We start from the raw sequence: 22442 nt of genomic DNA on the forward strand, positions 1-22442 counted from the left end.
GCATTGGGTCCCCCTGGAGCTGGAGTTATAAGAGCTTGTGAGTCACCTGGGATGGATGCTAACAACCAAACTCAGGTCCTCTGCAAGAACGATACATGATCTTAACAGCTGAGCTGTCTCTTCAGCTCCCAAGATGACATCTTTAGTTTCACAGATCACGAATTGAAAGTAGTCATTTCTTTCCATGAGGAACGTTAGCCATTGTTGTCTTTAGTGCACAGCACACATGGGTTGCAAAGAACACAGTTGGGTTGAAATAGAGAGTCAAAATTTTTTTAAAGGCCGGGAAGATAGCTAATCAGTAGAGTGTTTTCTGAGCAAGTACAAACATCCAAGTTTAATATCTAGCACATACAAAACAAACATAAACACACAGGTGTGGGACATGATTTGAAGTCCCAGCTCCTTGGCCAGTTGACCCAATCAGCAACCTCCAGGTTCCAGTGAGAGATCCTGCCATGAAAAAAACCTTGGCAGATCCAGAGGAATGACATTCAAGGTTGACCCTGGCCTTCACATGTGTGCACATGTGCACACGCATCACCCCCCACACACATACATACACACTTTAAAAAAGGGAGGCTTAAGCATGCCTGGTTTATCTCAGTATCTCCATCTACACAATCATGTTAATGTTCTTGAGGAGACAACTGTGAAGCCCTGGCCACATATCCGAACACCCTCAAAAGCTACCTAAAGGGTTGAAGCTAGCTCAGAGGCAGAACATTTGCCCAGCAAACCTAAGACCCTAGCTGTGATTCCCATAGGAAGCTGAGGCAGAAGAATCTTGAGTTGAGTAGAATCCAACCCTGCTGAGTGGCTAGAAACAACGCTATTGGTCGTCACTCTTCACAGAATTGAAGCTGACTCATAAGCTTGGTTCTACTATAAGTGAAGTGTATTCAAGATATCCTCCCAGTCAAAGATGAACCCATTCACCTTTGAAAGGATGACTTCCTATGGTTGCAATGCCAATTTAACTGTAGAAAACTTGGAGGATGCTGTCCTTGACTAAGCTGTGGAAAGGCGAAGGTCATTTGCATTGTGTCTTTGAAAACTGGGGTTTTCAAATGCGGTGACCATGAAAAGAAAATGCACGAAAGGCCAGGTTTTCAACATAATGCACATGCTGTCATAGAGCCTGTCTCCCCTATTCTAATGCTCTTATCCTAGTGAGTCATCAGCTTTCACACTGTCTGCAAAATAAACAAAAAAAAATGTAACTTTACATTGCTTCTATTTAAAATGTAAATAGTATCTTACTGGTGGGCTAAAGAAGAGAGCCACAAAACTATAAAATATTTTGATAAAACTGAATATATCTTATTTTACTTTATATTGAAATGGTGGGTATATGTGTGTGCCTGCATATAGGTTTGTACAGGAGAGTGCTCAAGGAGGCCAGAAAGGGGCATTGGACTCCCTGGAGTTGGGGTTACAGGCAGTTTGGAGCCACCTTGTGGGTGCCAGAACAGTATATACTCTTAACCACTGAGCAATCTCCCTTGCCTCTGATAACAGTGCAATCTGTATATTTTCCACACTTACATATACCACCCAGAATGGGTGACAACTGGGGGCGACTTGATCAGTTTTGTGGTTCCTGGGTCTTAGATTTATTTTATTTATTCACGCAAAATTATGTACTTTATTCATGTAAAATGTTATCAGCGAGGAACACAATATGAACAAGACACATGGGATCCCAACTGTGGTAACTTGTGGTGAAACTTCCATGATTTCAAGAAGTCCTTGGGCTTTTCCAGATTGCCAAAGGGGACCACAGCACAGGCCAGCCTTCTGGGGATGCTTCCACCTGCATCTATCCACTCCTGGGTACCAGTGATGCAGGGATGAATGAGAGATGGGCACACATATCCACCCCAGCGCAGACACACAGAAAATTCCGGGTACACCCAAGAATACTCACTGGAACCTGATGGTCGCATGTTCAAGATAGTAGATGTCAAAGAGCCAGCGCAAAAAGACGTCCAAACTAGAAGGAAGAACAGACCTGGACCTTCAGTCACAGCGCGCATGTGCTACAGCCCAGGGCTCAAGCCCTGGCCTGACTTCCTACTTTCTGTTCTCCCTCGCCAATCCCGAGTCCCTGGCTTAGTGTTCACTGGCTGGTCATCCTGTCCTCTTCCTTTTTAACATCAGGGTCATCCGAGTGCTGTTGTCCCTCTAGTTCAAGGCCACTTTCTGTAATAGATCTTTGCCAACTATCTCTCCTCTCTCTCTCTCTGTCTCTCTCTCTCTCTCTCTCTCTCCCTCTCTCTCCTCAACTTCCCGTTTATATTGATTTATGTTGTGTAGCAGGAGGGACAGAAACCCCAACAAGCTGGCCCTCATGCTACATATGGCACCAACGTGGATAACTGAATCCAGAGAAAGCTTGGGAAAGAATAGAGTAAAGCATGTTTTCTTGGTAGCAGCAATTTTTCGGGTCTGCTCTGCTTGCTAGAGGCAAGCAAGCGCTCTCATCTAAGAGAGGCTTCCTGACAGCTTTAGCTGCAAAACCTTGCAGCTCTTTAAAGAGGTCCTGCCACGAAACACTTAAATGGTGTTGATGAAAGCTGAATGCATGCTTTTCGGGTTTTCAGCCATTGCAGGAAAAAAGCTGCGCTGTTTTAAAATGCTGGCTCTCTGGGCCGTCCTGCCAGGGCAAACTCTGACTCTTTTAGGCAGGCAGTCTGACTGAGTATGGTCTGTGAGCTACAGCTTGCTTGCTAGCAAGGACCTTGAAAAGCCATAGAGTTGTGGCAGTGAACACAGCTCTGGCTGGTATCTCAGCCACAAGGCTGGAAAGCTAAGGAATGGACTGGATCTAGCCGTCAAAGCCACAGCTTTAAAGGAGAGGATTAATCTTCTCCTTAAAGACTCATGTAGTCAAAAAAGAGAGAGAGATACAGTAAAGAGAGGTTCAAAGATGAAGAAAACCTCTAAAGAGTTTACAGTGTGTTAAAAATATATGGAGGCTAAAGGTTAAAGTCATTAAAAATAAAAAAGAAAGAAAGGGAGAAATAGGGTGTGGTGGTACACACCTTTAATCCCAATGCCTGGGAGGCAGAGGCATATTGACCTCTGTGACTTCAAGGTGTAGAGGCAGATTGACCTCTGTGACCTCAAGGTGTGGTAGTACACGTCTTTAATCCCAATGCCTGGGAGGCAGAGATCTCTAGAGTTCAAGGTGTGGTAGCATACACCTTTAATCCCAGTACTGGGGAGGCAGAGACAGGAGGATCTCTGAGTTCAAGGACAGCCTGGTCTACAGAGTTATTCCAGGACAAAGATATACAGAGAACCAGTCTCAAAAAGTAAAAGTAAAAATAGGAAGAAATAGAGGTTAAAATAAAGATCGAAAATATACAGAGAATCTTGATACTGTATGCTATTATGCTCTCTTTGAATTGTTTGAATGCTGAGGCAGAAACAATAGCTGCTAAAGGACTTTTGTTTATAAATGCTGCTGAACTAATCCAAGATAGGTATTTTGAAAATACCTTGGCTTCAAAATTGAAGTCAAAAGGTATGTTACTTTGGAGAAGAGATTTTGCTTTTGTTTCCACAGAAAATGAGAGGCTCTGGATTTATTCAGAGTTAAGAAAAATCATCTTTGGCCAAGGGAGACCTCCTGAGCAATCTCCGGTAGGAACAGATGGCCCAGATGACAGAGTTCTACATCCAGAACAGATTCAAGATTGCTGCCTGAGATGATCAAGACTCACAGGATACTCCAGTCAGGACTTGATTATAACTCTAAATTTTCTTTAGGTCCCCATAAGATCATCAGCACCCCCAACCAGCAGGAAGTAGCCTGAAATACTATGCCCACATTCCCAACAAATGGACTATGGGTATTTTCTTTTGTTTAAAAAAAAAAAAAGAGGGAAATGGTGTGGTAGAATTGTCTGTATTCTGTCAATCATATTTTAATAAAACGCTGATTGGCCAGGCAGGAAGTATAGGCGGGTCAACCAGACAGGAAGTAGAGGCGGGGCAATGAGAATAGAATAAGGTTACGGAGGAGGAAGGTCCCTTTGCCATTCCTGCGCAGACCACCGAAGAGGCAACATGTAAGCTGTCACACTGAGAAAGGTACTGAGCCCATGTGGCTAACATAGATAAGGATAATGGGGTAATATATGTTATAAGAGTTAACAAGAAGCCTGACCTAATGGGCCAATCAGTTTATAACCTTATGGAGTCCTGTGTGTGATTTTTCTTTGTTGCTTGCGGCTGTTGGGGTACCAGGAGGGACAGAAACCCCAACAAGCCGGCCCTCATGTTACAATGTTGGCTGCGTTTCCCCGCTCTGGCTGTCGGTCCTCTGACAGGGATACCTTGTCTTTGGAGCTGAGGCAGAGTTCAGGGCTGACACTTTACAACTTGCCTGATACCTGTCGCAGGCATAGCTGGAGACAGACATGGGACTGTCATTTGAGGAGACTTGCAGCAACTGTGGGAGGCCTACAGTATTTGAAATGGGTTTCAACTCTAGACCGCGCCTGGCTGAGACAGGGGAGATAACCGCGCGTGAAGTACCTGGTCAGCCCCATGGAGGGCAGAATGACCACCATAAACACCAGGAAGATGTAGCATTTGTGCACGATAATGATATTCTGACTTGACCTACAAGAACACGAAAAGAAACACTTATCACTGTGTGAGACAGAATAATCATCGAGGATCTGAGCTGGACATGGCGGCGCATGTCTTTAATCCTAGCACTGGGAATCAGAGGCTGGAGGATCTCTCAGAGTTCAAGGCCAGCCTGGTCTATCTACAGAGCAAGTTCCAGGACAGCCAGGGCTAGCTATCTAGACAGACCCTGTCTCGACAAAACAAGCAAAGAAAGAATCAAAGCTCTAACTCCATAAGACAGTGAGCAGAAGAGGGAGGGGGGAAACAGCTAGCTGGACTGGGAAACTGCTCTGTGGTCCAGCCCAGCAGCCTTCTCGCGGAGTATCGTGAGCTGTGCTGATGTCTGGGAGCAGCAGGAACGAACAGTAGAATCAACTAGTAATATCTGTCCTCAGCACAGGAAGGAAACAAACAAAATAAAACAAAGAAGCCATATATTTGACATTGCTGCATTAAAGACACGGTACCAATGCTATTAAAATCTCTGGAGAATTTCAGAAATTTATGTGAGCCTTGTCCTTCACTATAGGAACAGGCCAGTAAGGATTTCTATCAGTCACCCACGGCTTACCACCTGGTAGAGTGGCAGGACTTTGGGATGTAGAAAATCACCCTTGAGATCGATTGCAGACACTGGGCCAAAGGTAGACCCTTTACTCAGCATATGGCTAATATAATCTACCCAGTTACCTACCACCATAGAAGCGTTAGCATTAATAAATAGGAAATCTCCTGAATTTGGAAACATTGGTTCTGTACGAGCCAACTACGCTCAACATCGTTGCAGAGGCTCTGCAAATGAACCTTCAGAATCCCCAGCACTCCGCCAACAGCTCTGTCCCCTCCATGCAGGCAGAAAGGACAGCCTCAGCAGGGCTTGGTTTGGGCCTCACTCCCTTAGATGGTAACCCTTCATCAATATATCCAAGGCCAGCAGTCAGGAGAAAACCCAGGACCTCTGGTTTTTTGAGATCAAATATCAAAACCATTACTTCTCAGTTTTCACCCTTAGGCTAGATAGAAGGCCAAATGTCAGACAGATAGGAAAGAGGCAGAGGCCAGGGGCAAGAGCCACATGGAGAAGGAGAGGAAGCCCCAGCTCACCTGGTCCAGTGGGCCTCTAGGAAGGCAGAGAAGTAGACCATCAGAGGCATTATCACCGTGAAGGCCCAGAGCATTACAGAGGGGAAGAACTGGGTCACGACAGGGCTCTGGAGGGGAAGGAAGCAAGGGAGGGCAGGAGAGGCATCAGCACAAAAAGCCCCTTTTCTCTGCAGGCTGCCCTGGTTCTCCCCTAGCCATGCCTCTCCACCTTAGGCCCCATCAGGAATAAGCTTGCTTTCCCTGAGGCTGCAGAATAGGTCTGACCTTCCTTCCTTCCTTCTTTCCTTCCTTCCTTCCTTCCTTCCTTCCTTCCTTCCTTCCTTCCTTCCTTCCTTCCTTCCTTCCTTTCTTCCTTCCTTCTTTCCTTCCTTTCCTGTCTTCCTTCCTTCCTTCTTTCCTTCCTGTCCTGTCTTCCTTCCTTTCTTCCTTCTTTCCTTCCTTTCCTTCCTTCCTTCCTTCCTTCCTTCCTTCCTTCCTTCCTTCCTTCCTTCCTTCGGTTTTTTGGTTGTTCTTTTTCTTTTTCTATTTTTTTGAGATAGAGTTTCTCTGTGTAGCTATGAAGCCTGTCCTGGAACTGTAGACCCAGCTGGCCTTGAACTCACAGAGACACACCTGTCTAGTGCCTTCCTAGCCAGAAGTTCACCTAACTGGAGGAGGCAGAGGCTCACACCTCAAGATCAAGTTAAATCCACAAGGGGCTTCTATGCCTGGGAAAGGCAGCCTGAGGTTTCTCTAGTGACTTTACCCTACAGCCAGGGACAGCGTTGTGACTCATGTTTCATGACTCAGGGATAACATTGCATGAACTATGATGTGTGAATGTGGGGGCAACGTGGGAAAGGCCGGGAAGGAGTAATGCTCAGGAGAGCAGGCATATGGCCTGGGTCTCTTACAGATTTTAGACAGACGCAAAAGCAGTATGGTCATACATGTGTGTGCATGTGTATGTGTGTGTCTGTGTCTATGTATACATGTGTCTCTGTGTTTGTATGCAGTGTGCATGTGTGTATCTCTGCATATATGTCTGTGTACGTGTGCGTATGTACATGTATGTGTGGGGTTGGGGGAGTGGGCATATCTCACTGGGAATAGAGAAGGGATGCTATAGGTGGAGAACTTTCTGGCTTATCAGAACAGCATGAAGGGCACAGGATTTGAAGAATTGGGCCAGTGTGCCCTGACGCTGCCTTCTAAGCAGAAAGCATCCTCTAACCTGAGGAAGGGCTCTGACGGGTCCAAGGCTCCAGGCACTAGGAGGGGAAGGAGGCAGACATAATGCTGAAGGTCCTGCTTTCCTTCCAAAGGCTGTGTTGGGGCTCCTCTTACTCTTTCTTGCCCTCTACTCTTACTCGGAGCCAAGGAAGCCTAGTGGAACAGAGCTGCTAATGCCTGTTGTACCCTCCTGACCCCTAACTGGCTTAGAATGACCCCATCTATCAGGACCCTCTAAGCCTGAATTTACTGGACCACCCTCCCTCTAACTTACCCCAAGACTGACCCACAGCTCCTCTTCTCGCCCCTTCCTCTCCAGCCTGTCTCCGAGGGGCAATGGCCCATGTCCGTCCTACTTAGAACTCAGGGCACTTTACCCTGCCTGTGACACCGCTCGGCCTCCACCGTGCTGTTGCTGTGAAATTCTAGAACCCAGCCCCAGTCCAGGCCTGGCCTGAGCAGAGGAGGCACCTGCAAATTCTCGATGGGGCGAGTGACGTTGTACATGTCGATGGTGTTGATGATGATGGCGGGCGTGGTGAGGAAGAAGAAGAGGAAGAAGAGGAAGGTGTTGATTGCGATAAAGCGAGCCCACCAACTGAAGCGGCGGATGGACAGGTGTTTCCTGGGAAAGGGATGGGGGAGAAGAGGGGTACATTTAGGCCAAGAGAGATTACACAGATGGGGGGGGGAGAAAGCAATATTTTTTTCTATATGCCAGCTGTGGGCCTGATCCTATGTGCAGGGGCCACTGGGATGTCTCCTTAGGGACACCATTTGTAAAGGCCCAGACTACGTCTCAAAGGCTACAGTGAGAACTTTCCCCAAGGTTGGTTCCTCCCATGCATATGGTAAAGGTAGGTGTGTGGTGCTCAAGAAATCACATGGCAGAGCCCAGAGGGAACCAGGTTTGGACAGTTCTGAGTCTAGTCCCCATGCACTCTTTGTTGGGCAATAAAGTAGAGAGCACGGGCCCCTTCCTGTAGCCTTCTTCAATCTCAGAGACAGAGGAAGGGACACCGAGGAAGCTTACCAGATGATGTCTTTGGGGTGAGGGGCATGAGCCACCCTCCAGTGGTGGTTTTTAACGATGGTCGTTACTGAGGACTGCTTGGGGTGCATACCACAGCAGATGTACTTGTAATCCTCACGAATGCTGCAGAGATGGAACAAAGAGGAGATATAGGTCTGAGGCAGGAGGAGGAACACTTCAGAGAACCATATACCAGGGTCCTAGAGCCACCATGACAGCCCCTCCAATGGGGTTACTCCACTTTTGGGGGAGCTTTTATCTCCCAGGACCTTAGAAAGAGACAGTTCCTAAAACACAGTAGTTGGGGGGAGAGGAGTATTGAAGGTGTCTCGACTAGCCAGGAAAAGGAGCAGGCCCCAGGGTCCCCAGCTATTGCCCTCCCTTAGAAGCAGCAACAATATACAGGTGAGCTCATCCTTTGGGGTTCTAGGAAGGGGTTAGCATCATCGCAGGTCAGCACCAGTAACCCCAGGTTCTACACTTGCTGGTGAGGAGCAGAACCTCAGCTGCCCAGATTCCTCAACTGAGATGCAACTGGAGAGGGTACACACTGGTGCTAGAGCCCAGTCTTTGACCTTCTGACACATTCTGTGGTGATGAAGGCTCAGATCTCTGCCAACAGGTGATGTTTTAAGAAATGAACAATCTTGCCCTGTCTGGGGTATTGCTTTATACAAAACACAAATACACACACACACACACACACACACACACACACACAAATAATAATAATAACAACAACAGCAACAATAATATAGTATCTATATGTCCCTTGCCAATTCACTGGCGAATGAACAGAGCAGAAATCAGTAACCAAACTGGGCATATAAGAAATTTGAAGGGATGGGTGTTGTGGTACCTTTTATCTCATCACTCAGGAGGTAGAGATAGGCAGATCCTTGAGTTTTAGGCTAGCCTGGTCAATAGAGGGAGTTCCAGGACAGCCAGGACAACACAGAGAAACTTTATCTCAAAGGACTAAAACAACAAAAAAGAATAGTAAAAGAAAGAAGGGAAGGGAGGAAGGGAAGAGAAGGTAGAAGAAGAGGTGGAAGAGGAGAAGAAGAAATTGTTGTTTTCTGTGGGATAATGCTCTTGTACACTATAAAGATTTGTCACCCATATTCGTTTAATAAAATACTTATTGGCCAGTAGTCAGGCAGGAAGTATAGGTGGGGCAGCCAGACTAGGAGAATTCTGGGAAGAGAAAAGGCAGAAACACAGTAGCAAGCCAGGCACAGAGGAAGCAAAATGAGCATGCCTTACTGAGGAAAGGTACCAAGCCACATGGTTAAACATAGGTAAGAATTATGGGTTAATTTAAGTTGCAAGAGCTAATTAATAATAAGCCTGAACAACAGGCCAAATAGTTTATAAATAATTTAAGCCTCTATGTGTTTATTTGGGACTGAATGGCTGTGGGGCTGACAGAAACTTCCATGTACAGTTGGTTTTAAGGGGATGGAGAGATGGCCTAAGGATTAAGAACACTGACTGTTCTTCCCAGCACCCACATGGCTGCTCACAACCCTCTGTCACTCCAGTCCCAGGTTTGATGTCATCTGCTGACCCCCTTGAGTACCAGGCAAGCAACTGGTGCACAGAAATTCATTCAGGGTAAACATCCACAAACATAAAATAAAATGCAGTCTTTAAAAAAAATAAGTCTGAGGATTCAAGTGACTTGGAAAATTGTAGACTTTTGTTTGTGACTAAAATCTAGGCTGTCTACCCCTTTGTAGGGTTGGGTGGAAGAACACACTCTATATAGCTCCCAGGCATTATAAGGTTCCCCCCAGGGAGAGGAGGGACCCACAATCCTTTTGAGACCAATTCTGGAGTTCCCATACATTTAGTTTAGTGCTAAAAATCCTTCTAGAACATTCTAAATTGAATGGAATTAGTTCCTTGTTGAGATGGGATTATTAAAGGTCCTGACAGAAGAAAGAGTGAGCCTTCTGGGCAAGCCTACAACAGAATGGAAAAAAAGGTCACTGGGCGGTGGTGGCGCACGCCTTTAATCCCAGCACTTGGGAGGCAGAGGCAGGTGGATCTCTCTGAGTTCAAAGCCAACCTGGTCTACAGAGAGAGTTCCAGGAAGGCTTCAAAGCTACAAAGAAACCCTGCTTAAAAAAGAAGAAGAAGAGGAAGAAGGAGGAGGAGGAGGAGGAAGAGGAAGAGGAGGAGGAAGAGGAAGAAGAGGAGAAAGATCAAAATGGCTGTTGAAGGGAAGAAAGGTCAATGGTCTCTTGCCTTTCTCACTTGTGGTAGGAGGGGGTGATGTGTGTGGAATGGGGGGAAGTGGCTATCATTCTTGTCAAGACAGCACAGCCTGTGTTGGTGGTGAAGAACATTCTCGGAGAATAGTTGAGGCCCACCAGAGAGATGGTATAGCCATGCTAGGGGTAGCAGCATGGCAGCTCCCAGAAAAGAGCAGAGAGAGAAGCCAGGGGCAGACACTGCAGCTGGAGGGAGGCTTGACCCCCTTTCCCTTAAGTTGGGCGGAGATAAGAGAGTAGGGTCTGAGAAGCAGAGCCCATGAAGTTGGGGAAGGCCCAGAGCTGCCTGGGGTTCCTGCCTCTTGCGTTGTCTAGGCTATCCGAGTTTGAACGCTGGTCATCTGAGGCTCGTGACACCCAGCACCCACCGCCTCACGGTCTTGGCATCCTGGAAGGTGACAAAGATCAGATCAAGTCGCTTCAGCCGGACACGATTGAGCTCCGCATTGAACTCGTCGGTCAGCTGTTCCTCCAGCTCGCTGTAGTACTGCTCCGCATCTACCTGGGGCAAGAAGAGGCCCTCAGAACTGGAGAGGTCAGGACCAGGGGGGCCTGGTTCAGCCCCAGGGGGTTCTCTCGTGCGGCAGCTCTTCTCCCCTGGAACAGCGACATGCTGACACTCCACTCCACCCCCTGCCCTTAGATCTGGGGAAACACTGAGGCAGTGTGGTTAGTGGAGGGATGCTCTGGACCCAGGTGGACCTCAGAAAGACAAAAGAATGCGCAGTGTCTCAGAGGCTGGGCGTTCTTTCGGTCTGACTAAAACAGAAGTCCAAGCGCCCGAGACCCGTCTACCCACAGTGGTCAGGGGACAAGGTAGATTCTGTTTCTTCAACTGTTTCTGTCCTGGTGGCTTTGGAAGCCTGATGCTTGGTCACCTACTGCAGGCTGCCATGCTTGGTCTCACCTACTGCAGGCTGCCATGTTTCCTCTGGTCTATCTGTCTAAGACCAGAAGGCAGATAAAAGCAAAGCCTTCATGGTTGCCCTGGAAGGGAACCCAAGGAAGGATTTAGCTCCTCTTTATATCTGCAGGGATAGAGAGTTTAAGGGAGAGGGAGTGGGGAGCCAGGTTCTGGACGGCTAGGCTAGACCTGATTGGACCCTGGAGATGAGGACTTAGGCGAGGGACCAGCCTGGAGCCCTGCACTCCACCCATCCCTTGATGTTCTCAATACCCCGTCAGTTACCTCCTTGAAGCAGGTCCAGCACTTGCAGAAACACAGACGGGAGCATGGGTGGATCTTGATCATCACCTTCCCAGTCTTCTTAGCCTTGGCTGTGTAGTACAGCCTGCCCCGCATGGCATGGCGCCTGGCATTGGTGGGAACATCCTCTGGTCAGTGATCAATAGAGAAAGCACTATCCTGTTCTTGCACCCCCGCCCCAAATGCCAGCAGGTTCCCCTCAGTGATCTCACCTTTGATCATCCAAGTCAATCAGGTTCCTGACATCATAGCAGAAATGGACTCTGGTCACCACGCACCCAGGATAGGCCTCACTGCAGTCACAAACACAGAGGCTGAACCAGCCTGTGGGGGCTGGGTTGAGTAACCTCACTCCCTAGTTACTGTCACAGCCCACAGGGATGGGAGGCTCTACTGCCTGGGGCTCCTGTCTCGAAAAGACATCCATCCTTGTCCCTAAGGCTGAGCTATCTTTGATGTTTAGACCCTAGTCATCTGGGACTCACGGCACCCTTTATGGATTCAAATCAGGGTGTGGACATGCTCAAAACACCAGGGGGCTATGAAGGAGCTACTTTTGAGAGCGGAGCAGTATCTCTGGGTCCAGGGTCTTGAGGACACCTAAAAGGTCTGGAGACACTGTGCCTGAGATGGTTGGGAAGCCAGGTCTCCCTGGGCTGAGTAGCTGAAGCCACACAAAATAGTTAAATGGCCCTTTGGCCTCTCACCGATGTCATACAAGGACCTCTAGAACTGTGCTGTGGCCTTGGTCGCCCTCTCCTTTCTGAAAAGGGAATTCTGAGCTGAGTCCCGAGAGGACCAGCACCAGGAATGTCTCTAGCCCCAGCACTCTGTGCCAACTCACATTCCTATGAGAACCCAGAAGGAGACACTGGGAGGAGATGGTACTTGACACAGCCCATGCTCCCACTTACTGGAAGTGTTTGCTGATGACCTCTGGATCCTGGATCTCAGTGGGGACGTAGGTGATCATCAGTGTCCTCGTGATCTGGGGTCAGGGGAGAAAAGGCTGTGCTTCCACAAGAATGCTAGATATACGGGTCCTAGTGACCCAGAGCAACAGGGGAGTGAGCCTTCTGCTCCCACCAGGCTGCCTGTTTCCTAGAGACCCCTTGCTAAGCAAGCTGCTGACCAGCATCCTGTAGCCCCCAGATCAGCAAACCAGGCCTTGGTTAGCCTCTGTGCTCCAGCTGGGGACCCCTGTCAGACAGCTGAGGTCAGAAAAGGAGAACCAGAGCCAAGGTGAAGGAGCACATCTTCCCTAGAAAATATCATTTGTGCCCACCTGCAGCTGGTGCCACCCCATGGTGACTTTCAGTCTCATGGAATTGCCTGCATTTCTAGTGTAAAACCTCATGTGGCCGGAGAAATCCCTAGTAGTCTATGGTCTGTAGCTGGGAACAAGGGTGATGGTCTCAATCTGGGAAGTTTCCTAAAGGCCCAAGTGTTAAACACCTAAAGTCATGGGGAGAAGATGAAGACTTTGGAAGGAGCATTAGTGAGTGGATGGGGAACCTCCTTTAGCCAATGGCCTTTTAAATAAAGAACACTATTTGGAGCTAGTGTGGGATTATTTGATTTGCATCCCCCCCAATCTGACACGTTCCGCTCAGTGAGTGGCGTTAGAAAGCTGTCAGTGTGCCCTCACAGGGTACTGTGGTATGCCAAGCCCTCCTCTTCCTCTCTATTTGCTTCCCTGCCACCTTGAGGTGGGCAACTTCTTCTGTCACCTGCTCCAACCATGATGCACCGCCTCACCACAGGCCCCAGAGTGATGGAGTCTTCTGAGTACAGAATAAAACCAAAACCGTGAAGCAAAGCAAACTTTCCCTCTTTTTAGGTGGATTCCCTCAGGAACACGGTTACAGTAACGGAAAGTCGACTAACGCAGCTCACAAGGTTGAGGAGGACCCAGAGTGTCTTGCCCAAACTTTCTATTTTATTCTGCAGGGGGATAGGGAGATAACATCTTCCTGATCCATCCCTTTCAAGATGACAGTCTGACAAACCACCACAAGAGATGAATACCCCAGCCTCAGCTTCTGGTAACAATGAGCAATGAGTTGACGCAGGTGTCTCAGCCTCCATCCTTGGCTGGCTGAGTGCATGGGGTAGCTTGGGGCATGGGGATCTACACTCTGCGGGAGGTTAAAGTCAATCCATCCTAGAACAGGTAGGCTCAAAGGAGAAGAGCCCACTCTACTGGATGAAGACAGGCTAAGGATGAAGCCTTGGATGCTCATTCCCATGGCTGCCTCTCCCCACAGAGCACAGATAACCCAAAGGTTATACCCTTTTCAGGGTCCTGGCCTAAGCAGCTGCCCACCTGTGGCCCCTCAGCACCAAGCTCTGCACAGAAGAGGCTGTGGCCTACCTTAACCCTGAGATTACCTGAGTAGTCTTTCTTGGCCTTGAAGGTGTGTGTAAGCCAAGAGATGAAGACTTGGGCTGGGGACATGGGTTCAGGGGCTTATGGACACTTGCTGCCCAAGCGTGGGGACCTGAGTTCAGATTCCTAGCATCCAGGTAGAGAGCCAGGTGTGGTCAAGCCTGTCTGTGACCTCAGCACTGTGGGAGTCAGAGACAGGAGGATCACTGAGGCTTGCTGCCAGCTCACCTCACTCTAGGTTCAATTAGAGACCTTGTCCCAAGAGAATAAGGTGGAGAGTGACAGACCAGGACACCTAATGCTCTCTTTTGGACTCCATGTGAGCATACATAGCACAACACACACACACACACACACACACACACACACACACACACACGCACAAATAACAAAATGAAAAAAGAGAGATGAAGTCTCCAAGTGCAGTCCTCAGCCAGGGAGTTGGCTAGGGGAATCATCCCCAAACTGCTCACACCCCAGGCTGGGAAAATTCTAGGACACACATTCTAAGCCAGCTCTCTAGGGCAGCAGAAGTAGAGGAGGGGAGGCAAACATCATGAGGGGCTTTCACGGCTTAGCAGTGCAGGGGGAAACTAGGGGATACTAGGGCAGGGGGAGTGCAGGGAAGGGCATGCAGGGGTAGGGCAAACAAGGGCTCGCTCCTGCTGGAGGGAGACCGCCCCCACCCCCGAGAACAAAGATGGCATTTTTGCGAAGCTAGGGAGAGCATCCTTCACACACTCACCTTGAGGTTCTTCTTGGGTACAAATCCCAAGCAGTGATGGCCCATGAGGGCGAAGTTGATGATGAAGTACAGGAACGCGAAGAGACTGTGCAGCCACAGGAGCTTACTCCTGCAGGGGGTGGGGTGGGGTGGAACACAAGACTCATGGGGCTGCAGGCCTCCGGAGCCCCACAGTGTCGCTATACCCCCATCACACCATCAGTATCCCCAGACATCCCTCCCACCACCACAGCATCCCCGACTCGCTCCCACTACAACAGGACTTTCGACGGACCCGATCCAGGGTGGGGCTAAGCTCTTGGTTGGCACCTTCTCGCCAGACCCTCAGAGGGCTTCCGTGACCACCACTCCCTGTTCCACCAGTGGGGAAAGGAGGACCAGAGCAGTGACTAGCCTGCCTAAGGGCACTGGGAGAGGAGCCATAGCTGCCCATCCCACACCTCACAGATGCCCAGTAGGCTGAGGGAGGAGGGCTGGGTCATACGTAGCGAGAGAAAGGCTAGACAACCTCACTTCCCTGGAGCAGAGGACTGATGGTCACTGGGCCTGCTTCTACTCTCGCTTGCGGGTCCCAGGATGCTGTCTCAAGGCATCAGACCAGAGTTACTGTTTGGAAGTTTGAGCGGCATGGCTTGAGGAGAGCAAGCCTGGTCTGCTCCTTCTGGGCTCGGAGCCTCTGCCCACCTAAACAGATGCCTAGCCACTCAGCTTCTACACACTGAAGGCCCCTGATGCTCTATGGGATTCCACTTCTTGAGAGGGGACATGAAGCACCTCAGAATGACTGACTCAGGAGGTGCTGGTTGGTGGCTCTGCTCCAGCTGGCAACTCTAGGGAGGGCAGAGCCGGCTGGTGGAGGAGGGGAGAGGATGCCACAGCTCCATGCTGCCGATCCAAGAGCTCTAGCAACGCTGGCCTGCTCTGAGGCCTGTGGCAGGAGGTTAGAGGTGTAAAGCAAGTAGTGGTGGGATAAGATGGACCCCACTTCTGCAGTTTGGTCAGAAAGTTGGCCAAGCCATTCAGGGAGCCTTAACGTAGACAAGCAGGGCCGCATCTGGCTCAGCTCAGGTTTGAAGTGGCTACCAATCAGGTTGGCCGGTTCCTGACCTGAGAATGGGAAGGAACTCAGAGGATCTTGTCTTGTCCTAGGGTTATGTATTTCCTATGCTTAAGGGCTAAATCTGGAGCAAGGGTTTCCCCAGATGCAAAGCCAGGAGATGACCAGTAGATGGCAGTAGTGAGGCCTGAGCCCAGCACCTGATTCTCCAGTTGCTGACAACAGAAGCATGGGCTGGAGTGAGTCACTCCATTATTTGAGGGCCGACCTGAACCTGCGGCTGTCAAGGATACTGCATCTTGAATATACCCTCCTCCTGCCCTGCTACAGGGTCTCCTCAGGAGCAGATGCACTAAGTATGCCGTCTAATTTTGTCAACTTGATACAAGCTAGAATCATCAGAAAGGAGGGAATCTCAATTGAGAACACGCCTCTATAAGATCCAGCTATAGGGCGTTTTCTTAATTAAATGGTTAATGATGGAGGGCCTATACCATTGTGGGTGATGCCACCCCTGGGCTGGTGATCCTGGGTTTATAAGAAAGCAGGCTGGGCAGGCCATGATAAGCCAGCCAGCAAGCAGCACCCCTCCATGCCCTCTGCATCAGCACCTGACTTGAGTTCCTGTCTACCATGTCTCTGGTCCTCAGGAATGGCCAAGGTTGGTAGTTCCACTGGTGAAAATGGGGAAACCAAGGCATTAAGAATCCTTCTCCACCAGGCGAATGCAACTTCTGGCATCCCACTCAGGACCTGGAACCCAAATACACCTGGCCTGCCTCATCAGTGCCGAGCTACTCATGTTGGGTACCAACGCGTTAGCCTGTCTTTCCCCACCAGCACCCAGTCAATAGAATGGGAGTGAGGGTCAGGTACCTACTCTGTGGAGACATTAACAATGGTGGTCCGGCCAAAGTGGCTGTTCCAGTCTGAAAGAGAGAAGAAAGGGCCAACCTTGATCCTGGTCTCTATACTGCTCGGGGCAGGGGTGGGGACAGAATTCAAGGTTCCTGAACAAATGCCAAGGATCTAGAAATCCTTGCCTACATCTGCTTTTCCTTCTGGTCCCCAGACTATCCCCAGCTTCCAGAAAAATCATCATCTTCCTGGATGATCCTGGCTTGGGCTCTAATCTGTAAGACTAAGCATCTATGGGGAATCCCCAGAGCATACAGACCGGCTTATAACAGACACACAGCAAACTAGGTTTGAGGGAACCAGATGGCTGTCTAGTCACCAGCAAACCGATGACATTAGCAATGCTGGCCACAATCCCAACAAGAAACCAAACTCCAGAAAATTGGAGTTTAGACAGTGGACATCTTCTTATTAGAACCAAATAGATTCTTCTAGCCACGCATATTAGTGTGTCTGTTCAGACAGCTCCAGGCTTCATAGAACTTCTAAGAGTCCCACATTATCCTTGCCACATGCTAGCGCTTGGGATGGAAATCTGGAATGTCAGGCACACTCCCTCTGGTGCTGCAATCTGGTGCATACTCAGTATGCTACCATGGATTCATTCAGGTCTACCTCTGGCTGAGGAGAAACCAGGAAAACCTGAGGAATGAAGGAAAATTGGTTGCTAACTGGACATCAAAGGGACCACTGGACACCAGTCTTCCCTCAGCTCTGTCCATCCCGCAGTTCTGAGGAAGACACGTTTGCTGTTCCCTGAGCCCCCACAGAGCACCAGGTACTTGACCTCCCTCCCTCCCTGTGTCTAAATCATGGAGGGGAACAGATTTAGAAGGTAGAATACTGGGTGAGCTTGAGAGACGGCATTTTCAAGCAGATGTGGGCAAAAGCTGGGGAGCCAGGATCTTTCTCTCTCAGGAGTCAAGCTCGAGGTCAGGATGCCGCCTGTTACAATGAGTGTGCGCAGAAGTCCTACCAGAAGAATTCTGCACGAACAGGGGTGTGTCCATCAGGGTACATGTCAAGAGACGGAGAGGTCAGAAGCCTCTCCGGGGAGCCACACATCCTCCAAGAGCATAGGGACATTTACAGACAGTTCTAGGCTGATCTGTAAGCTTGTCCTAATCCAGGCCCTGGATCAATCAAGGCTGTATAGAGTCCCTGGTCTGCATATGAGGGAACCACAATAGGGTTTGCCTAAGGACACCAACGGCCTGCTGAGCGCTGCCTACCCAGAACAGTCCCAATGTAGTTAATAGGCAAAATGATGCCCAGGGAGGGGATGCAGAGGATGAGAACATAGATGATGAGGTGATACTGGAACATGATGTAGATGCGCGCATCATCGCCGCACTTGCTGATCAGGTCCCGGTCCCTGCGAGAGACATAAACAAGAGAGCGTTCCTTGGGTACCAGGTGAACACCACTTGCCTGGGGATATGGAGAGGAAGCAGTAGGAAAAAGGATCACCTTCTTCTTAAGTTTTAATCTTGGAGAAAATATTGCCCTGCTTCTCAATGCCTCAAGCGTGCCTGAGAGCATGCCAGAACACGGGTGTATCAGAAAGGCTGCGGTACGGCCACACGAGGGACCCAGAGCCCTGAGAACTCAGCAGGCAGCCTTTCAGTCCTTCTGCAAGCATTGCGGGCTTGTGGCGCTGGCAACGGACAAATCGCTACTGATAACTCAGACGTGCCCCTTCAAGAAAGTTCTTTATTTTTCAGTTCCCTCAACTCAAAGGCAATGCTCCACACCGCCAGGCTGACCAAAGGGGAAGAGTAGAGAACAGCCAAGGGTAGGTGAGGGCAAAGGTATGTTAGGAAATTTCCTCTGCAGGAACTGAGTCTGTGCACTGGCCAGACACGCTGGAGAATAGCTGACCTTAGCTACTGAAGGTGAATGCATGCACACTCTATGAACTAGTAATTTCACTCTAGGTGCTATCTAACAGAGAGATGACACACTTAGCAAAAGATATGTATAACAATCTATAGAATCTATAGGTGCCTGATTTATCACCACTCTGCCTGTCTGGGTTATGATGCCAGTGCAAGTCTGCCACAGTGAGAGGTGTTTTCTTGTCATCTCAGTAATTAGGAGGTAGAGGCAGGAGGATTAAGGGTTCAAGGCTATCGTAAGCTACATAGTGAGTTAGAGGCCAGCCTGGGCTATATGAGACTGTTTCAAAAATAAACAGCAAGGGCTGGAGAGATGGCCCAGTGGTTAAGAGCATTGGTTGCTCTTCCAGAGGACCCAGGTTCAATTCCCAGAACACACATGGCAGCTCACGACTGTCTGTAACTCCAATTCTGGGGGACCTGGTCCCCTCACACAAATATACATGGAGGCAAAACACCACTTTTAAAAGTAAAAGGATAAAAGGGACACTTCCTTGTAGAAAAATTGGAAAATAAAAAGGGAAATAATTCTTTTATGATCTCATCAAACCTAAGATGACTTTTAAAGATTTATTTATTTTTATTTATGTGTATGTGCATGCCTACGTGAGTTTATGCGTAGTGTGTGTGCACAAACTTTGGAGGCCAGAGAGTGTTGGATCCCCTAATACTAGAATTTGATGTGGGTGCTGGGAACTGAACCTGGGTCCTATACAGGAACAGCGGGTGCTCTGACATTTAAGAAAGCATTTTGAGTAATTTCTGTTTGCTCCTCATGCAGGTTTTTCTTAAAGATGGTTAAGGTTTGAAGATGGGGTGTTCCCTCCAAAGCCATTCCGGCATTTGGGATCCACTGTGAGGTGTGAAAGGGGTGGGCAAATGTGGGCATAAACACCCACACACACGCACACATGCTCACAACCATGTCGTCTCCTCATTCATGGTCTTTCCACACCTAGCCTTCTAGTTAAGTTCATTGGTTGCTTCAAATATCTAGTGCAGGATTCAGATTTTTCACACATTACTACAAAAAGTACATCTTGAAGGTTTTCAAAAACTTAATTTAGAGACTTATTCGGAGCTCCTGATTTTCTGTCTGTGAGTAGTCAAAGCATGTCCTTGACCTAGACTCAAAAATTAAATCCCAAGAATGGGATCTTGGAGAACTGATGGGAGAATGCCTGTGGAGGAACGGGACTTGTCTTGCTGCAGGCTTGGGAGGCCAGAGCTGATCCTCTGAAAAAAAAAAGTGTGTCTGAAACGTGTTTACGGAGGTCGGGGGCATCTCCAGAGACCCTCCAGACAGACGGATAGACAGGGTGGAGGGCTGGACTGGGCAGGGCTAACAAGGTTTTCCTTCCTGGGCCAGGGATGCTGCCCCCCGCTCAGGCTCCCTCTTCCCACCATTCTTGGTATTACTCCCCAGGATGCACATCTGTCTCCTCCTCCTGTTCTTACTTCCATCTTCCTACCCATCCCTTGGAAAGTAAGTTCTTTTTTGTTTCCACACCTTCAACATTGGCTTACCCTAGAAACGCCTCCCCCAAGAAAGACCCAGATTGCGAAGGTGGACATCCTCCAGCCATGCCTGAGTGGACTTGTGTGATAGATCAATGGATAGATAAATACAGATAGGCAGGCAGACAGAAAGATAGATACTTAGACAGATAGATAAAATTAAACGAGGATGTGGCCTATTGACTGTTGCCCATGATTCCCTCCCACTGTTGCCCTGGCCACCTCTCTAATTTGAGTGACAGCTGCCTCATCCCTGGACCACTAGAATAGCCTCCTTAGTCACTCACCTTGACTGTGAAGTTTGTCCGCTGCTGTTCACCCTCATATTCCCATCTGTGGATCAAATCCCCATGGTCTCTATATGGCAGGTACAGTTCCAAAAGACCCTTTGGCACATTCTCACTTTACCACAGGGCCCTGCTTCTAGCTATTCCAGAAGCTTCACCAATTCTGGACACCCTCTACTCATCTCCACCCCCAACCTTGCTCACATAGTCCTCTCCTTCTGACAAGTCCTCTGCATTTACTTCTTTGGATGTTCTTCTATCTTTCAAGCCCCAGCTTAAAAAGCACGCTCTTCCTGAACCCCCTGGGGTAGCAATTCCTTCTCTTTTTCCCAAATGCCCCTTTGCATGGCTGATTGTAGCCCACCCATTATGAAGAACACATGGAATCTTTGGGGGCCATTGTTTCTCCGAGTAGACTGCAGAGGAGTTTGCACACAGGGACTCTGGCTGAGCTGACTCCGCTCAGTAAAAGATTTAGCTGTCACCTAAGCCACTGCTCCACATGGTGCTAGATGTAATACAAAGCCCTGCGTTTTCTGCCTTCCTTAATGGTGTGATTCCCATAGGGCACCCTCTTGATAGGAGTCTTGGGGTGGGGTAGGGATTGGGACAAGATGAACATGGCTATACACAAAGCTCGTACCTTCTCACTGACCTTTTCTCTGACCTGCGGGTTCAGGCATTCACACACGGCTACACACACAGATTTGCAACAACACAGTGACCCGAATCTTTTGCACTTACTGACCTCACACCTGGCACATGAAGTCTTGTTGTTTTTACCACTGCTCCACTGACACTGTCAGTTTTAATCGACAATTTGACACAATCTAGATATATTCACCTGGGAGGGAAGCCCCAATGAGGGACTCTCTACATCAGGTTTGCCCATGAGCGTGTCTGAAGGAGATTGTCTTTGTTACACCGATTAATGGGGGAGGACGTGCCTACTGTGGATGGCACCATTCCCTATGCAGGAGATCCTGGACCGTATCAGGATGGATAAAGCAAACTGCGCATTAGCAGGCAACACTAATTTACTGCTTTCTGCTCTTGACTGTGGATTTAACGAGACTAGTTGCTTCTAGTTCCTGCTGCCTTGACTTCCCCAAAATGACAAGCTGTAACCTGGAACTGGGAGCCCATCCTCCCTCAAGTTGCTTTTATGGGGTATTTCAGCACAGCAATGGGAAACAAAACTAAGATTACAAGCCGGCAACGGAAAAAATCCAGAAGATCAGCTTCAAACTCCCTCTGGGGAGTTTTTTTTCTCTACACTTGAGGATGTGGTCAGTTGAGTGGACCTATTTATCCTTTCTCTCTTTCCCTTGTTCCTATATGAAGGGATGAAAAACTGCCCCTCCCTGTTTCTGCCTGTGAATTTGCCAAGTACATGAAGCTATAGCTCCTCCTAGGAGAACGAACGTTCAGACATGCGTTTGGATGTGGCTTGCCCTCCTGAGAGCGCCTACGCCACATGCCTGGTCTCTACTATGTTAAGAAGTTAATCTGGGGAGCACTCCTTCCAGAAAGTAACTCCCAGGGAAAGCTGTCAGTTATTTCTCATGAGGATGAGTTATAAAAGTTAATGGGGCAGCCTGGGCTACATAATAGAGTTATCTCAAAAATAAATATAATGAAATAGTGGGGTTGTGCTTGTATAAGAATGGCAGTAGACTTTAAACTTTCTAGTAATGAAAACATGTGTGTTCTGGCTTGTGTGTGTTTAATAAATTAACAACGCAAGCAAAGCCAGAGGAATGAAGACATCTAAGACTGCCCTCTGCTAGGCCACCTATGGCTCGGCATAGAGAAGCTGACACTTGCCCCCCACAAAACAGCAGCTGCTTCATTTCTTGGGAACTACAATGAGGGAGGGAGGAGCAGCGAGGCCAAGGCCACACTGAGCTCCCAGTGGAAGGCACAGTTCTAGGCACAGGTGAGGATTTCCATGACCCAGCATGAGTTTCCTGGGACCCTGCAGGATCACAGATGGGCAAGAGAGATGCCCTGACGGCTCCAGGGTGGGTCTCAGAAAGGCCTAACTAGGAACAGTGGGTGTGGAGGAGCATGGAGTCTAGCAGCCTTTGCAGAGGGAAGCAGAGTAGCAGGGCCATCCAGGACAGTACACGGTCTCTGCGGTGCCTG

At 48.9% G+C, this 22442-nt stretch overlaps 1 protein-coding gene across 3 annotated transcripts in view; it reads right to left on the reverse strand.

The window, feature by feature from the left end:
• The window catches only part of Tmem63c (transmembrane protein 63C), a 74203-nt gene that overhangs the window by 8590 nt on the left and 43171 nt on the right, over positions 1–22442 (reverse strand). For 2 of the 3 annotated variants that reach the window (XM_087911606.1, XM_087911605.1), the window contains exons 7-18: positions 17824–17966; positions 16554–16602; positions 14617–14725; positions 12397–12470; positions 11695–11775; positions 11465–11588; positions 10644–10777; positions 7997–8119; positions 7435–7588; positions 5752–5858; positions 4549–4635; positions 1931–1996 (exon numbers count right to left, since the gene is read on the reverse strand). In XM_087911606.1, coding sequence (XP_087767732.1) covers positions 1931–1996; positions 4549–4635; positions 5752–5858; positions 7435–7588; positions 7997–8119; positions 10644–10777; positions 11465–11588; positions 11695–11775; positions 12397–12470; positions 14617–14725; positions 16554–16602; positions 17824–17966 — 1251 coding nt within the window. The remainder of the gene's footprint in view (positions 1–1930; positions 1997–4548; positions 4636–5751; positions 5859–7434; positions 7589–7996; positions 8120–10643; positions 10778–11464; positions 11589–11694; positions 11776–12396; positions 12471–14616; positions 14726–16553; positions 16603–17823; positions 17967–22442) is intronic. The other variant, XM_087911607.1, reaches the window with a different exon arrangement.

Source organism: Myodes glareolus, chromosome 11, assembly GCF_982192425.1.
Source record: "Myodes glareolus chromosome 11, mMyoGla1.1, whole genome shotgun sequence".
Taxonomy (NCBI): domain Eukaryota; kingdom Metazoa; phylum Chordata; class Mammalia; order Rodentia; family Cricetidae; genus Myodes; species Myodes glareolus.